The sequence below is a fragment of the Oryx dammah genome, unplaced genomic scaffold (genome assembly GCF_014754425.2).
Source record: "Oryx dammah isolate SB20612 unplaced genomic scaffold, SCBI_Odam_1.1 HiC_scaffold_25, whole genome shotgun sequence".
In the NCBI taxonomy this organism is placed as follows: Eukaryota; Metazoa; Chordata; class Mammalia; order Artiodactyla; family Bovidae; genus Oryx; species Oryx dammah.
The window spans coordinates 43,282,651-43,299,227 of record NW_024070209.1 but is presented as its reverse complement, the minus strand read 5'-3'; the positions used below and the strand labels follow the sequence as shown (position 1 = coordinate 43,299,227).

At 39.3% G+C, this 16,577-nt stretch overlaps 1 protein-coding gene across 1 annotated transcript; it reads left to right on the top strand.

Moving 5' to 3' along the window:
• Positions 1-876: 876 nt before the first annotated feature.
• Positions 877-11,751, top strand: MRPL19 (mitochondrial ribosomal protein L19). Its single transcript, XM_040224182.1, has 6 exons — positions 877-1,018; positions 1,208-1,325; positions 4,660-4,778; positions 4,986-5,120; positions 10,841-11,022; positions 11,115-11,751. The coding sequence occupies exons 1-6, from the start codon at positions 916-918 to the stop codon at positions 11,334-11,336; spliced, it is 879 nt and encodes a 292-aa protein (XP_040080116.1). The 5' UTR covers positions 877-915; the 3' UTR covers positions 11,337-11,751.
• Positions 11,752-16,577: the final 4,826 nt, after the last annotated feature.

Sequence of the window (16,577 nt, the reverse complement as noted above, 5' to 3'; positions counted from 1 at the left end):
TTAGGGAAGTAATGCTCTGTGTAGTCTCAGACTTGCGCTGCTCCTCTGTCAACAACTATTTTCTTTTCGTTTCCTTGCATTCAACAAAGAGTGAGGACCAGCTAGATGCTGAGAGAAAATGGTGAGAAAGACAACCTCCACACCCTCAGGAGCCTGCAGTATAAGGGTGGAGTTAGAATCTAATCCAATAAATACACAAGTAATTAAAAATTAAATTAATAATTAAAATTGTAAATGACATCAGAGTTGCTAATGGAATGATGAAAGTCTATAATGAGAATTTTGACAAGCTGAAGTCTTGCCTGAGAAACTGAAGATAAATAATTGAGGATTCAAAGAGGAAGGAATGCTTTCTAGGCTGAGAGATCACCCCAGTGGACGGATATAACTTGGCACATTATGGAAAACTAGAGAAATATAGTTCAGTGTAGTCGCTCAGTCGTGTCCGACTCTTTGCCACCCCATGGACTTCAGCACGCCAGACCTCCCTGTTCATCACCAACTCCCGGAGTTTACTCAAATTCATGTCCATTGAGTCAGTGGTGCCTTCCAACCAGCTCATCCTCTGTCGTCCCCTTCTCCTTCCGCCTTCAATCTTTCCCAGCATCAGGGTCTTTTCAAATGAGTCAGCCCTTAGCATCATATGGCCAAAGTATTGGAGTCTCAGATTCAATATCAGTCCTTCCAATGAATATTCAGGACTGATTTCCTTTAGTATGGACTGGTTGGATCTCCTTGCAGAGAAATACAGGGCACTTTCCCTAAGATAGTCAGGCCCTTGTGGGTAGTGGGACTCGGGGAGGGTAGAGAAAGACTTGACTGTTTTGTCCCTTAGAAGCTGCCATCTGGCCGTAGGCGACCGCTTCCTTGTCGCACTGATCACTGGGAGTTGTAGTCTAAACAGAGAGCGCAAGCATGGCGGCCTCCATCGCGAGGGGCTGCCAGGCTGCAAAGGGTCTGGGCCCGAGCTTTCGATCCGCCAGGGCTCTACTCCCTGTGTCAACCTCTGTCGCCAGCCGTAAGTGCAGCGGAGCTTGCTAGCCGGAGGCAGAAGGAGCTTCGGGTCAGGCTAGGGGAGAGGCGAGTCTGAAGTCACGGGCGACCTGAGAGCAGCCTCTCCTGGGACCGGGAGTTGGGGGAGAGTGCGAGGTTTCAGGGGCTTTGGGCTGCGGGAAGCAGTTTTGACCTCTGTGGTGTGCCCCTGCAGGGGTCCTGGCGGGGCCGGGCCGGCGGCAGATCACTGGACCTTCTGAGCCTGGAGTGTTCCAGCCACCGCCGAAACCGGTTATAGTGGACAAGCGCGGCCCCCAGCGCCGGGAAAGCAGGTGAGGCCACCAGACCTAGAAGCGATTCTTGCGTTTTAGGGTCTGTGCGTTCTCAAACCTATAGTTGGTTCCGAAGTCTGAAGCGGGTCTTATCCTAGGATCTAGAACTCCCAGTATAAGAGCTTGTGTGCAGAATTCATGAATCTGGGAAGCACACCGAGCTCAGGTTTGTCTTCCTGCCTCTCCCAAGCCAGCACTTTTTGCAGTCATACTAGATCAGAACTTCAAGTAGAGATTCCCCAGACTGGAAGCTGTTTGGCCTGTACCAAGAATTTTTCTGTGAAGTACGTCGTATTTTTCCTGTTGATGTTAAGGAAGGGATCTTACTTCCCTAAGTGGAAATGAATTGGCCCAAACAACCTGTTGTAGTTTCCCAACTTATCGTATTTTAGTGTCCCTGCAAAAGCGATACAATGGTAGAAATTTCCGCTAATTTGTGCCTGAAATTTGCTCTTTAAAACAGTGTGCTTAAAATCCTGGTTAAGGGACTTTCCTGGTGGTCCAATGGCTAAGACTGGGTGCTCCCAATGTAGAGGGCCTGGTTCGGATCCCTGGTGGGGGAACTAGATCCCACATGTGGCAACTAAAGATCCACAGGCTGCAAGATGGAAGATCCTGCCTGCAGCGATTAAGACCCAGCTGCTGCTGCTGCTGCTAAGTCGCTTCAGTTGTGTCCGACTCCCTGCGACCCCATAGACGGCAGCCCACCAGGCTCCCCCATCCCTGGGATTCTCTAGGCAAGAATACCAAACAATTAATTAAAAGTAAATATTTTCTAAAAACCTGGTTCACTTAAGTGTACAGTGGTAGCTTTGGAGTACATGTAAATTTAGATGATCTAGGATTTGCAGTAACTGTTTCTGTAAACTTGTGTAACAACTTTATTAAAAAGCAAATATTAGGGGGGACAATTGGTGTGATTTAGGCTATATGAACGGCTTCCCTAGTAGCTCAGATGGTAAAGCATCTGCCTGCCATGCAGAAATCCGGGTTCAATACCTCGGTTGGGAAGATTCCCTGAAGAAGGAAATGGCAACCCACTCCAGTATTATTGCCTGGAGAATTCCATGGACAGAGGAGCATGGTATGGGGTCGCAAAAAGTCAGACAGGACTGAGCGACCAACACCCACAGGCTGTATGAAAGAGTTCTATATTGTTGATTGGATTATCTCTGTGTGTGTATTTGTGTTTAACATTTTAAATATCCTGTGATTGTAAGTTGAAATAAACTTGAATTTATGGAACCAAGAGACTCAGAAAATATTTCTCTGTACTTTTTTTTAAGGTGGAAAGGAATATTTCTCTTAAATGGCAACACTTAATATATTTCAGTTAAATGGGAATAACTACTTTGATAAATAATTTGACAAGACTTAGTAAATTTGAGGTTGTACCTTTCTACCTAGATAGTATACAGTTTAAGGAATGTAATATGTACTGAGAGACATGTAATATGTACAAGGAGACATGTACAAAAATGAACAGAAAAGTAATGTTTGTAATAAAAATTTAGAAGTAACCTAGATATCCTTCAGGAGGTGAATGGCCAAATACATTCACATAATGCACTATTATACAGCAATGGAACATAAATAAACTAGAGTTAACATGGATGAACTTCACAAATACGATGTGTAAAAAAGCAATCTGCAGAAGAATTGACAAGTATTGTAGCATTTTTATATTGCCCATACATTCATACATATGTAAAGTTTAAAAAATGTAGAAGGGAAATTCTTGATTTTCACAGAGCAATCAAATCTGGTTTTCCAAATAGTGGTACAAGCTGACATTATGTGTCTCCCGATGTGACAGAATAAGAAGATCACATCATCACCTTGGTAATATTTTTACCAAAATGTTTAACCTCAGTCTAGGCATGTGGAAACAATAAACAAATCCAGAATCCAGCAGTGGTCTATAATACGATAAGCTTTGACTCTTCAAAGAAAAAAGCATTACAAATTGCAGATATGGGAAGAGTACTAGTTTAACACAATAAAAACCAGATATAATGTGTGAAGCTTGATTATAGTTTGAAATGGGCAACAGAAGCTATAAAAGACCTTTTTCAGGACCAATTAGGCACATTTAAATATGAACTATGTTAGATTATACTATTGGATTAATGCTGAAGTTCTTAGGTGTCATAAAGGTATTGTGATAAATGTAAAAAAATTCTTATCTTATTGGAAGCCTTCTAAAGTATTGAAGGATGAAATGCCTTACATTTTCAAATGGTTCAGGAAAAAATTATATATAAAGCAAATCTGGCAAAATGTTGGTAGTTGGTGAAATTACGTGAAGTATATATGAGTGTTCATTGTATTACTATTTCATTTTTTTGGTAAGTTTGAAGCATTTTAAAGTAGGAAATTGAGGAAAAGGAAGAAATTCTTAGGAATAATCATCACCAAATTAAATTATCCCATGGTAATTAACTGTGGAGCTTCCCTGGTGGCTCAGTGGTAAAGAATCCACCTGCCAATGCAGGAGACACAGTTTTGATCCCTGGGTCAGGAAGATCCACTGGAGAAGGAAATGGCAGAAGATCTGGGTTCAGTACCTCAGTTGGGAAGATCCCCTGAAGAAGGAAATGGCAACCCACTCCAGTATTCTTGCCTGGGAAATCCCATGGACAGAGGAGTCTGGTGGGCTACAGTCCATGGGGTCACTGAAGAGTTAAACACAACTTAGCAACTAACACACAACAACAACAAAATTAACTGTAGGGGTAGGGAGGGGTACACTGGAACTTCAACGGTATTGATAATTTATTTCTTGAGATGTGTGACAGGGATAGGTATGCTCATTATAATGTCGTTTATACTCTTCTATAAATTAAATATTTTATAATTAGTTTAAAATTAGTTTGAGAATAGGGAGATTATTTTTAAAGTTAGTTTGCAGTTGATGATTTATATGTTTATATCTTTTCCAACATAATACTGTAACGTGAAAGCCTATGGGTTACAGACTTTGGAATCTGACAGACATGCCTACATTTAATGATATATTTATAGCTAATGTAATAATAAATCTGTTATTTACTGTCTCCAAGCTTCATTTTCTTCATCTGTGAAAAGGAAATGATGACACCAAAATCATGTTTAATAAAACTTAACACAATGCTTGGTGAGTACTCAGGAATTGTTAGTTATTTTTATGAGAATTGACAACAATTATAGAAATAGGTGGACTTTTCTTATTTAGAGAAGAAAGAATAAAACATGTCGGCATCCTAATCTTTCACTATTTTTGGTAAAACAATGGTTTCTGCTTTAATGGTCTTTAACTTTGCTTTTAATTTATTTTACTCTATATTTTTCATAGGTTCTTGAGTCCTGAATTCATTCCTCCAAGGGAAAGAACAAATCCTCTGAAATTTCAAATAGAAAGAAAAGATATGTTAGAAAGGAGAAAAATACTGCACATTCCAGAGTTCTATGTTGGTCAGTAAGAGCTGGATGCTTTTATCTTTAGTGGTAGGAGGGTTAGTTTTCATGATGCATGAAATTGTTTTTCAAACAAGTTTTGCCCATATGAGGTACTTATTTCCAATATTATATTAATATATTTTGGAAGTTTTGGAGTTAGTGGAAATGCTGTTGTTTGATTCTGCATCTCATGTAAAAGTTTACTTCTCCTTGAATTTGTAGGAAGCATTCTTCGTGTTACTACTGCTGACCCATATGCCACTGGAAAAACCAGCCAGTTTCTGGGGATTTGCATCCAGAGATCGGGAAAAGGACTTGGAGCTACTTTTATCCTTAGGAATACTATTGAAGGACAAGGTAGGTTTCATTTCATTAATTTCATTTTCTGGAAAATGTTCTCTCAGGAGTCTTTTCTGTTTTCTTCATTCTGGAATAAGACATCTGGAACCTGAAAGTGAAAGAGAACTCTGAGGGATGACATGGAGCCTGTGGCCTAAAAACATGAGAACTGAGGTTGCTTCCAAAGGCTTCTTTTGTTACAGAGACAATAGCCATTAGAAGTGGACTTTCCAAATCATAGCAACATCAAAAGATGAGACAGGTGACTATAAAACAGTGCAGGGACATTTAATTTTTGGACCAAATAACCCTTGAAAACATTAAGACAAACATAATAATGTCCTTATAAGTTACTTTCCCCTGAAATGAATGGCCCCCATTTTGCTTTATATTACAACATTCACCACAATTAATAAGAACTGGAGGAATTTTTTTAAAGGCAAAATTATTTTTGCTATGCCAATAAGATTGGGGAATATGTGGTAAAATTCTAGAAAAATTATGAATCAAAATGACAGGACCATGGATGGACTTGGAGAGTATTGAAAGTGTGAAAGTGTTAATCCCTCAGTCTTGTCTGACTCTTTGTGACCCCCTAGACTTCAGCCCTTCAGGCTCCTCTGTCCTTGGAATTCTCCAGGCCAGAATACTGAAGTGGGTTGCCATTTTCTCCTCCAAAGAATCTTCCCAACCCAGGAATTGAACCCGGGTCTCCTGTCTTGCAGGCAGATTCTTTATTGTCTGAACCATCAGGGAAGTCCATTTCACTAAGTGAAATAAGTCAGATAGAGAAGGACAAGTTATCATTTCTATGTGAAATCTAAAAACTACAGCTAGTGAATATAACAGAAAAGAAGCAAACTCACAGATACAGAGAACAAACCAGTGGTAGCTAGTGGGGAGAGAAAAAGGGAGGGGCAATATAGGGGTGGCAGATTTAAGAAGTACAAACTACTGTGTATAAAATAAGCTACAAGATATGTTGTACAACACGGGAAATATGGTTAATATTGTACTGGTTTGAGCAAACTCTGGGAAATGGTGAAGGACAGGGAAGCCTGGCATGCTCCAGTCCATGGGGCTGCAAAGAGTCAGACACGACCCTTTGAGCAACAACAGCAACACTGGACAGTAAGTACAAATGGAATGTAACTTTTAAAAGTTGTGAATGACTTGATTATACACATATAACTTCCATAATGTTATACAGCAACTATACTTCAATAAAATAAACATGAATAAAACTAAAAAAGATCTTTTTTAAAGAAATAAAAGGCAAAAAAAATGGTAAGAACAGTAAACTTTTCATACTTAAAGTTGTATGCTTCATGGTCCCCAGCAGGGAAGTACTATATTGAAAGAAATTGAACATGTGAAAATGGTTTGTCTCCCTTATCCTATGGTGCTGTGCATGTAGGACCTCAGCAGAAATGATCATAGAAACTTGTGACTCTAATCATGTTGTGTACTTGGAGAAATCTTATCATAGAAAGACACGAGCAAAGGTGTGATAGACCTCAGTAGATTTTTTTTTTTTTTTTGTAAAATTGTGATAATAGTTTCTGTCTCCCAGTAGTTGGTTGTTCAGTCACTAAGTCATGTCTGCCTCTTTGCAACCCCATGGACTGCGGCATGCCAGGCTTCCCTGTCCCTCACTATCTCTGGGAGTTTACTCAAACTCATGTCCATGAGTCACTGATGCCATCCAACCATCTGTCTCTGGCACCCACTTCTGCCCTCAATCTATCCCAGCACCACGGTCTTTTTCAGTGAGTCAGCTCTTCCCATCAGGTGGCCAAAATATCGGAGCTTCAGATTCACCATCAGTCCTTCCAATGAATATACAGGGTTGATTTCCTTTAGGATTGACTGATTTGATCTCCTTGCTATACAAGGGACTTTCAAGAGTCTTCTCCAGCACCACAGTCTGAAAGCATCAATTCTTCAGCGCTCAGCCTTCTTTATGGTCCAACTCACACATCCGTACATGACTACTGGAACAACCATAGCTTTTACTATATGGACCTTGGTCAGCAAAGTGCTATCTCTGCTTTTTAATAGGCTTTCTAGGTTTGTCATAGCTTTCCTTCCAAGGAGCAAGCATCTAACTTCATGACTGCAGTCACTGTCCACAGTGATTTTGGAGCCCAAGAAAATAAAATCTGCCACTGTTTCCATCTTTCCCCCATCTATTTATCATGAAGTGATGAGACTGGTCACCATGATCTTAATTGTTTGAATGTTCAGGTATTTTTGTTTGTTTGTTTCCAATTTATTTTATTTATTTGGCTGCACTGGGTCTTAGTTGTGGCATGTGGAATCTAGTTCCCTGACCAGGGATCAAACTGGGACCCCCTTCTTTGGGAGTTCAGAGTCTTAGCCACTGGACCACCAAGCATGCATGCTGAGTAGCTTCAGTCATGTCTTTGCAACCCTATGAACTGTAGCCCATTAGGTCCTCTGTCCATGGGATTCTCCAGGCAAGAATACTGGAGTGGGTTGCTGTACTCCCATCCAAGGGATCTTCCTGACCCAGGGATCAAACCTGGGTCTCTTGCATTTCAGGCAGATTATTTGCCACTGAGCCACGTGGGAAGCTCTCCTGGGCCACCAGGGAAGTCCCAAATGCTGAGTTTGAAGTCAGCTATTTCACTCTTCTCTTTCATTCTCAAGAGGCTCTTTAGTTCCTCTTGACTTTCTGCCATGAGGATGGTGTCGTCTGCATATCTGAGGTTGTTGATATTTCTTCCAGTAGTCTTGATTCCGGCTTGTGTTTCATCCAGCCTGGCATTTCACATTATGTACTCTGCATATAAGTTAAATAAGCAGGATAACAATATACAGCCTTGACACACTCCTTTCCCAATTTGGAACCAGTTCCTTGTTCTATATCTGGTTCTAACTGTTATTTCTTAATCTGCATACAGGTTTCTCAAGAGGCAGGTCAGGTGGTCTGGTATTCCCATCTCTTTCAGAATTTTCCACAGTTTATTGTGATCCACACAATCAAAGGCTTTAGCATAGTCAGTGAAGCAGAAGTAGATGTTTTCCTGGAATTCTCTTGCTTTTTTCTATGATTCAGTGGATGTTGGCAATTTGATCTCTGGTTCCTCTGCCTTTTTAAAATCCAGCTTGTACATCTAGAGGTTCTTGGTTCAGGTACTGTTGAAGCCTAGCTTGAAGGATTTTGAGCATTACCTTGCTAGCATGTGAAATGAGCACGGTTGTACAGTAGTTTGAACATCCTTTGGCACTGCCTTTGGAATTGGAATGAAAATTGACTTTTTCCAGTCCTGTATCCATTGCCGAGTTTTCCAAATTTGCTGGCATGTTGAATGCAACACTTTAACAGCATCATCTCTTAAGATTGCAATAGCTCATCTGGAGTTCTATCACCTCCACTAGCTTTGTTCATCATAATGCTTCCTAAGGCCCACTTGGCTTCACACTCCAGGATGTCAGGCTTGAGGTGAGTGACCACACCATCATGGTTATCTGGGTCATGAAAATCTTTTTGTACAGTTATTCTGTGTATTCTTGCCACCTCTTCTTAATCGCTTCTGCTTCTGTTACCGTCCTTGCCATTTCTGTCCTTTATTGTGCCCGTTTTTGTATGGAATATTTCCCCAGCACCCTACTCATTCCCATCCTATTGTATTCGCCTGTTTCTTTGCCTTGTTCACTTAAGAAGGCTTTCTTATCTCTCCTTGCTATTCTGTGGAACTCTGCATCGAGTTCCCTTTCTGTTTTGCCTTTTGCTTCTCTTCTTTTCTCAAATATTTGTAAGGCCTACTCAGACAACCATTTTTTCTTTTTTATTTCTCTGGGATAGTTTTGGTCACTACCTCCATCCGTAGTTCTTCAGGCACTCTGGCCATCAGATCTACCTCCCTGGGTTGTGGTCAGTTAATTTTCATGTTGTATGTGAAGTACTTGACACAGAATTCTCAAAAGTATTAGCTCCGTCTTGGCATTTTCTACCATTAACATTTTGACTGTGACTTGCTTGTACCTTCCGCATTGATACTTCCTACTTTGATGATTCTTCCTAGTCCCTTGGCTTCAGATACCATTCATGTGGTATTAAATGCCCAGATTTATGTTGATGACTGACCCTTTCCTTATTCCAGATACTCACATACACTTACCTGTTTGACATCTCCATTTGGGTATCTTGTTAAAGCAAGTTCAAAACAGAACTCCATTTCCTTCATAATGTATTCTTTTCACAGGTTTGTTTTTTGTTTTTTCTATTTCCATAAGTTGTATTACTCCATACCCATTTACTTAAACCCAAAACTTAGGAGCTTTTTTAGTTGTTCATTTTTACACATCCAGTCAGCAAGTTTTCATGGCTTAATCTCCAGAAACTTATCCCAGCTTTGTCTGTGTCTCCACCTCCATTGCTACCGCTCTTGTCCTTGCCACCATCATCTCCTGCCCACAGCTGTGCAGTATCCTTGGCTTACCTTCCTGATCCACCAAGTTTCTGTACTTCAGCCAGATGGACCTTTTTCTGGTTGTTCCAACATGGTAGGTTTGTTAAGGCCCCAGAGCCTTTGTATTTGCTGTTCTTTCTGCCTAGAGCATTCTTGGCCCTTTGTGGTATCAGTTGAAATGCTATCTTTTCAAAGAAGCTTTTCCTGACGATACTGTTTAAAGTTGCTCCTGGGAATTCCCTGGTGGTCCAGGGGTTAGTACTTGATGCTTTGCTGTCAATCCCTGGTTGGGGAACTAAGATCCCACAAGCTGCCTGGTTCAGGATAAATAAAGTTGCCCCTTTCTCAGTCACAATGTAATCACCCTGTATTGTCTTCACTATATGAAATTACCTTGCTGGATTTTTAATTTATTGTTTGCCATCTCTTTATTGTTGTCATCTACTAACTCAATGGACATGGGTTTGGGTAGACTCCGGCAGTTGGTGATGGATAGGGAGGCCTGGCGTGCTGCGGTTCATGGGGTCGCAGAGTCGGACACAACTGAGTGACTGAACTGAACTAGAACATAAGCTTTATGAGAAGAGAAGGGTTTTACCTATTTTGATTTTGCTGTAGGTACAGCTCCTAAATCAGTGCCTATAACAGAATAGATGTAGAGTGAAACTTGATTAAATCCTGATATTAACACTAGATGTTAATGTTGATCTTATGTTTTACTATCTATATTTCTCTTGGGTCAGAATACACTTCCCTTTAAATGTTCCCGATACAGATTATATATATTAACCTTTTATATCAGCATCTTGGAAACACTCAAAGCTGTTCCTCCTATAGAGGGCACAGAATATTTACAAACCTAGGCCATCTTACGAGAACTTCTGAATCAAAATTAGAACTTAAAAATTATACTTAACTCTTTTGAATCATTAATTCTGTTGCTTTAAGTGTAGAAGATCCAGTTTTATTAAAGTAATTGGGAAATAAGAATATGAGTGAAGAATTTATTCAGACTTCCAACTAATACTGGCAAAATCAAAGAGATAAATGGCTCATTATATTTATAGAAGACATTTTTCTTTAGACTTTTATCATTCTAACTCAGGTTTCCTCATTTTTTTAATCTAGTGGATTTATTTCTATTTCTTTCAATAATATTCATTTTAAAGGTTACAAATTTATATCACATTTCCTACATGTAAAAACCCTGAGCTAACTCCATGAAATAGTCTTTACTGTAGTATGAGGTGTATGCAGGAATCTGAATTTAGATTGTAAGAATATGTTTTCTCTTTTTAGGTGTTGAGATTTGCTTTGAACTTTATAATCCTCGAATCCAGGAGATCCAAGTTGTCAAATTAGAGAAACGGCTCGATGATAGTTTGCTATACTTGCGAGATGCCCTTCCTGAATACAGCACTTTTGATATGAACATGAAGCCAGTAGCACAAGAACCTAACGAAGAAGTTCCTATTAATCAGGTATAAGTTGTACATTTGGAACTGGAAGTTCAAGAATAACTTTTCTTGGCAATTATCAGCCTAATTTGTTCCTTTTCTTATATCTTCCTTAGCTAAAAGTAAAAATGAAGCCAAAACCCTGGTCCAAACGCTGGGAACGTCCAAAATTTAATGTTAAAGGGATCAGATTTGACCTTTGTTTAACCGAAGAGCAAATGAAAGAAGCCCAGAAGTGGAGTCAGCCATGGCTTGAGTTTGATATGATGAGGGAATATGACACGTCAAAGATCGAAGCTGCAATATGGAATGAAATTGAAGCATCGAAAAATTCCTGATCTGAGAATGGGTTTGGTTACTGGCAGAGGATATACTGACTCTCAGAGGATTTATTTAGAAACCAATTTAATCTCGTATATAAAGACATAGTCATTAAATCAATTAAGCGTTATTTTATGAATTCTATTTAAAAAATCATCACACCCGTTTATTATTTTAAAAAGAAAAATGTGCGTGCCAAGTGGTCTGATGTCCATTCTTTTGATGAAAGCAAAGCTATAATAGCATAAAACTGTTACTGGAATGCTTTTCATTGAGCTTGGGATCTGAACAAGGAAGTCAGTAGGATGATTTTTTGAAGTTGTGAAATAAATTATAATAAAATGAGCATTCATATACCCACCACCAGATTAAGAAGTAAAACATTTGTAATATTGAAGGAGGTTAGGAAATAGAGCATTTAGTAGAATCTAAGAAGACTGTGTGTCTGTAATTGTATCCGTCCCTTCTCCCACATGTAGGCAGTATCCCAACTTTGTGTTAATCATTCCCTTGCATTTCTTTTAGTTTATTATATAACGTACTTTCTTAAACAGTACATTTACTTTTGAAAAATCTGTTTGCAGGTGTAAAAGGACAAGATAGCCTTTTTTTGTTGTGCTGGGTGTCAGAGCATGAGAGGGCTTCTCTGCTTGCGGCACACAGACTTTTCTTGCTGTGTGTGGGCTCTCTAGTTGTGGCGCGAGGGCTTAGTTGCTCTTTGGCATGTGGGATCTTGGTTCCCCAACCAGGGATTGAACCCTGGTTTGATCCAGTGTCCCCTGCATTGAAAGGTGGATTCTTAACCACTGGACCACTAGGGAAGTCCCAACATTGTCATTATTACATGAAGGCTTCAGGGAGAGCATGAAGTTCTTTGGATCATAGTTGCTTCAGCTTCCATGAGAATTTACAAAAAGATACTCCACATGAGTATCTTGCTTTGGTCAGTCTCCAAAGTAAAGGTTTCCAATCTCCTTCCTGAAAGCTAAGGGTCTTTCTACCCTTACACATATTGAAGAAAAAGAATGAGATTTCTGGCATGCTATATTTTTATGGCCATCCTGTCCATCCTCTTACCCCCACACAAGTGCCTGCAGTCCAGAAAACTGTTCTAGCTTCTCTAGAGAAACCTCCTAACTTTAACTGATGGAGAGGAGGGCCAGACAAGCAACTGTGGGGAGCTGGGAAAAGGATATCCTGTTTGAAACTTCCAGATAGTTTCATCAGGTTCTCACTAGTTTAGCCACTGTCCTTGACGCCCTAGTTGCTGATGTGCTAACAATTGAGGTTAACTGGATTGGTTCTCATCTTTCTCCACTGCTGGCTTGATTTGCCTTTCTTAAGTCTGCCAGTCCATTCATGTTTTTTCAGCTTTTAAAATTTTGTTCTGCTTGTTTCTTGTCCTGTTCTTGTGGTTTTATATTCATCCATATGTTTTTCGACATTTTCTACTGTGTATGTCTTGTCCTGTTTTCTCCTTCCGTGTAGGTTTTCTTTTCCCTGTGGTATATTTTGGTGGTTATTTGAATAATTCATTTGACAAATTAACTTATTTAGCCACTTTCCCCAGTAATAGATTTCTTTTGAAGAAATTTTCAGATATTGGTCCTTGAGGTTCTCAACATTCAGTGCTATCTTGCTTTCACTAAAAGTTACACAGCCACTTATTTTCAGAAAGCAAGGTATATACCATCATTCACTTATTTAGATTACTTGCTGAGATAGCCTCTCAAAGTAAAAATTTAACAGTCTATGTCCTACATTTTCTTCTCTTGTCAGAAGAGAACCATTAAAGTTTGTTCATCTTTTACCTTGATAAATACACTTCAGCGTTGGTAGAAGGGCAGATGAATACTACATTTCAAGACTAAAGCTGTGCAAATCTATGATTGGCTCATAAGTACATGTGCTTATAATAACATAGCCAGTCATGTTTTTTACTCTATAAAATTTCTTTAAAATTCTTTTGAATTTCCCCCCAGAAAAAGCAGATCTTAATTATCATAATAAAAATTGATATTAAAAATGATTATAACAAAGTTTATCATTTTAACCATTTTTGTATATGCAACTTTAGTGGCATTAATTACTTTGATATTGTGTGGCCATCACCATTATCTTCAAAACTTTTTCATCACTCCAGAAAGGAACTGTAACTAGTAATAATAACTCCCAATTCCTCTCTCTGTGTCAGCTCCTGGTAAGTTCTAATCTACTCACTTTATGAATTTACCTATTCTGATTATTATAATTGGAATCATACAGTATTTGTTCTTTTTTAATATTTTAAAAACATATACTCCAGGTATATACATGTCTTGGAGTATAATTGCTGGATCATATTTTGAAATTTCCCTTATACTTTCTTTGATCTATTGGTTGTTAAAGAATGTTAATTGCCACATTTAATATGCCACAAGTGAAGTTTCCACTTCTTTTGTTACTGATTTCTTCATTCCATTGTGGTCAGAGAAGATACTTAGTATGATTTCAGTCTTTTTATAAAATAGAATAAATAGTCACATTTTACAAAATAATTTTATTTATTTAACTTTTGGCTATGGTGGATCTTTGTTGCTGCACAAGCTTTTTCTGTAGTTACAGTTAGTGAGGGCTACTGTCTAGTTCCAGGGTGCAGGCTTCTCATTGTGGTGGTTTATCATGTTGTAAAGCACAGGCTCTAAGGAGCATGTTGTGCCTCCTGGGCTCTAGAGCACAGGTTCAATAGTGGTGCATGGGTATAGTTGCTCTGCAGCATGTGGGATCTTCCCAGATCAGGGACTGAACCCGTGTCTCCTGAATTGGCAGGCAGATTCTTCACCACTAAGCCACCATGGAGGCCTGCATGTACTCTTTTAAAATGTACTAAAAATTGTTCTATGGCCTAACATATGGTCTGGACAACATGCCTTGTGCACTTGAGAAACACATTTTACTGTTGTTGGGTGGAGAGTTTTATATCTGTTAGGTCTAGTTTGTTTATGATGTTGTTGAAGGCTTCTGTTTCCTCACTGATCTTCTGTCTAAAGGTTTAATCCATTTTTCAAGAGTAGAATATTGAAGTTTCTAACAATTCTTACAGAGCTATCTACTTTACTCTTTGGTTCTGTCAATGTTTGCTTCATATATTTGGGGGCATCTGTCATTTTGTATATAAATTTTATCTTCTTGATGAGTTTTTATCAATATGTAATATGGATTTTGGTTTCTTAAAACAATTTTTGGCTTACAGTCTTATTTTGCTTAATACTAGTATAGTAGTCAAAGTCACTCAGTTTTTTGACTCTTGTGACCCCATGGACTGCAGCCCACAAGGTTCCTCTGTCCATGGGATTCTCCAGGCAAGAATACTGGAGTGCGTTGCCATTTCCTTCTCCAAAAGTGATCAGCTTAAGTCAGGTTTAAATCCCTTATGAGTTTACCGATGGCATTTTGTTGATGCTTATCACCACAATTCTTTCTCTGAACTACCATACTACAATGCCCTGTAATTATTTATTTTTTTAGAAGGAGACAGGTGTTTAAAAATAGACTCATTTGTTGGTTTTTTAAGACAATTCCACATAATGTTCAGTTCAGTTCAGGCACTCAGTTGTGTCCGACTCTTTGCGACCCCATGAATCGCAGCACGCCAGGCCTCCCTGTCCATCACCAACTCCCGGAGTTCACTCAGACTCACGTCCATCAAGTCAGTGATGCCATCCAGCCATCTCACCCTCTGTCGTCCCCTTCTCCTCCTGCCCCCAATCCCTCCCAGCATCAGAGTCTTTTCCAATGAGTCAACTCTTCGCATCAGGTGGCCAAAGTACTGGAGTTTCAGCTTTAGCATCATTCCTTCCAAAGAAATCCCAGGGTTGATCTCCTTTAGAATGGACTGGTTGGATCTCCTTGCAGTCCAAGGGACTCTCAAGAGTCTTCTCCAACACCACAATTCAAAAGCATCAGTTCTTTGGTGCTCAGCCTTCTTCACAGTCCAACTTTCACATCCATACATGACCACAGGAAAAACCATAGCCTTGACTAGACGGACCTTAGTCGGCAAAGTAATGTCTCTGCTTTTGAATATACTATCTAGGTTGGTCATAACTTTTCTTCCAAGGAGTAAGCATCTTTTAATTTCATGGCTGCAGTCACCATCTGCAGTGATTTTGGAGCCCCAGAAAATAAAGTCTGACACTGTTTCCACTGTTTCCCCATCTATTTCCCATGAAGTGATGGGACTGGATGCCATGATCTTCGTTTTCTGAATGTTGAGCTTCTCTCCACTTTCATCAAGAGGCTTTTTAGTTCCTCTTCACTTTCTGCCATAAAGGTGGTGTCATCTGCATATCTGAGGTTATTGATATTTCTCCCAGCAATCTTGATTCCAGCTTGTGTTTCTTCCAGTCCAGCGTTTCTCATGATGTACTCTGCATATAAGTTACTAGTGGGCTAATGATGGAATTCAGTTTGCCACCCCCTGCCAGGCCACTCTTCAAACAAGCTGCTTTATAGAACTTTCCCAACTGTGCGAGAATTTTGGAGTTAACTAGCAACAAGCCTGAAAATTTGGTTACATATATAAGTTCAAAGCTGGTTCATCAAATCCGTGTTCTGGCCCTCAACCCAGTGCATTTCAACTAAGCATTTCAACTAAGGCATCATCTACTTCCTTGATTCATGGACCTAACATTCCAGGTTCCTATGTATTATTATTCTTTACAGCATCATACGTGACTTCTACCACCAGACACATCCACAACTGGGCTTTGTTTTTGCTTTGCTTCAGCCTCTTTATTCCTCTGGGCTATTTCTCTACTCTTCTCTAGTAGCATATTTGTACGTCTGACTCAGGGTGTTCATCGTAAGCATAGCACTGCATTAATATATATATATATAATATATATATATTAATATGTAACATTAACCTGTTATCAGACACGTGGTTTGCCAATATTTTTTCCCATTGTGTAGGCTGTTTTTTTCATTTTGTTGCTGATTTCTTTTGTTCTGTATATATTTTTAAGTTTGATGTTGTCTCAGTTGTTTATTTTTTATTTTCTTTTAGAAGTCATGTTCAAAAAATAATTTCCAAGGCCCATGTAAAGAAGCATTTTTCCTATATTTTCTTTTAGGAGTTTTAAGGTTTCCAGTCTTACATTCAAGTCTTCATTGCACTCTAAATTAATTTTCGTGAGTGGTCAAATACAGGGGTCTAGTTTTATTCTTTCATATGTTCAGTTCAGTTCAGTTGCTCAGTCGTGTCTGACTCTTTGTGA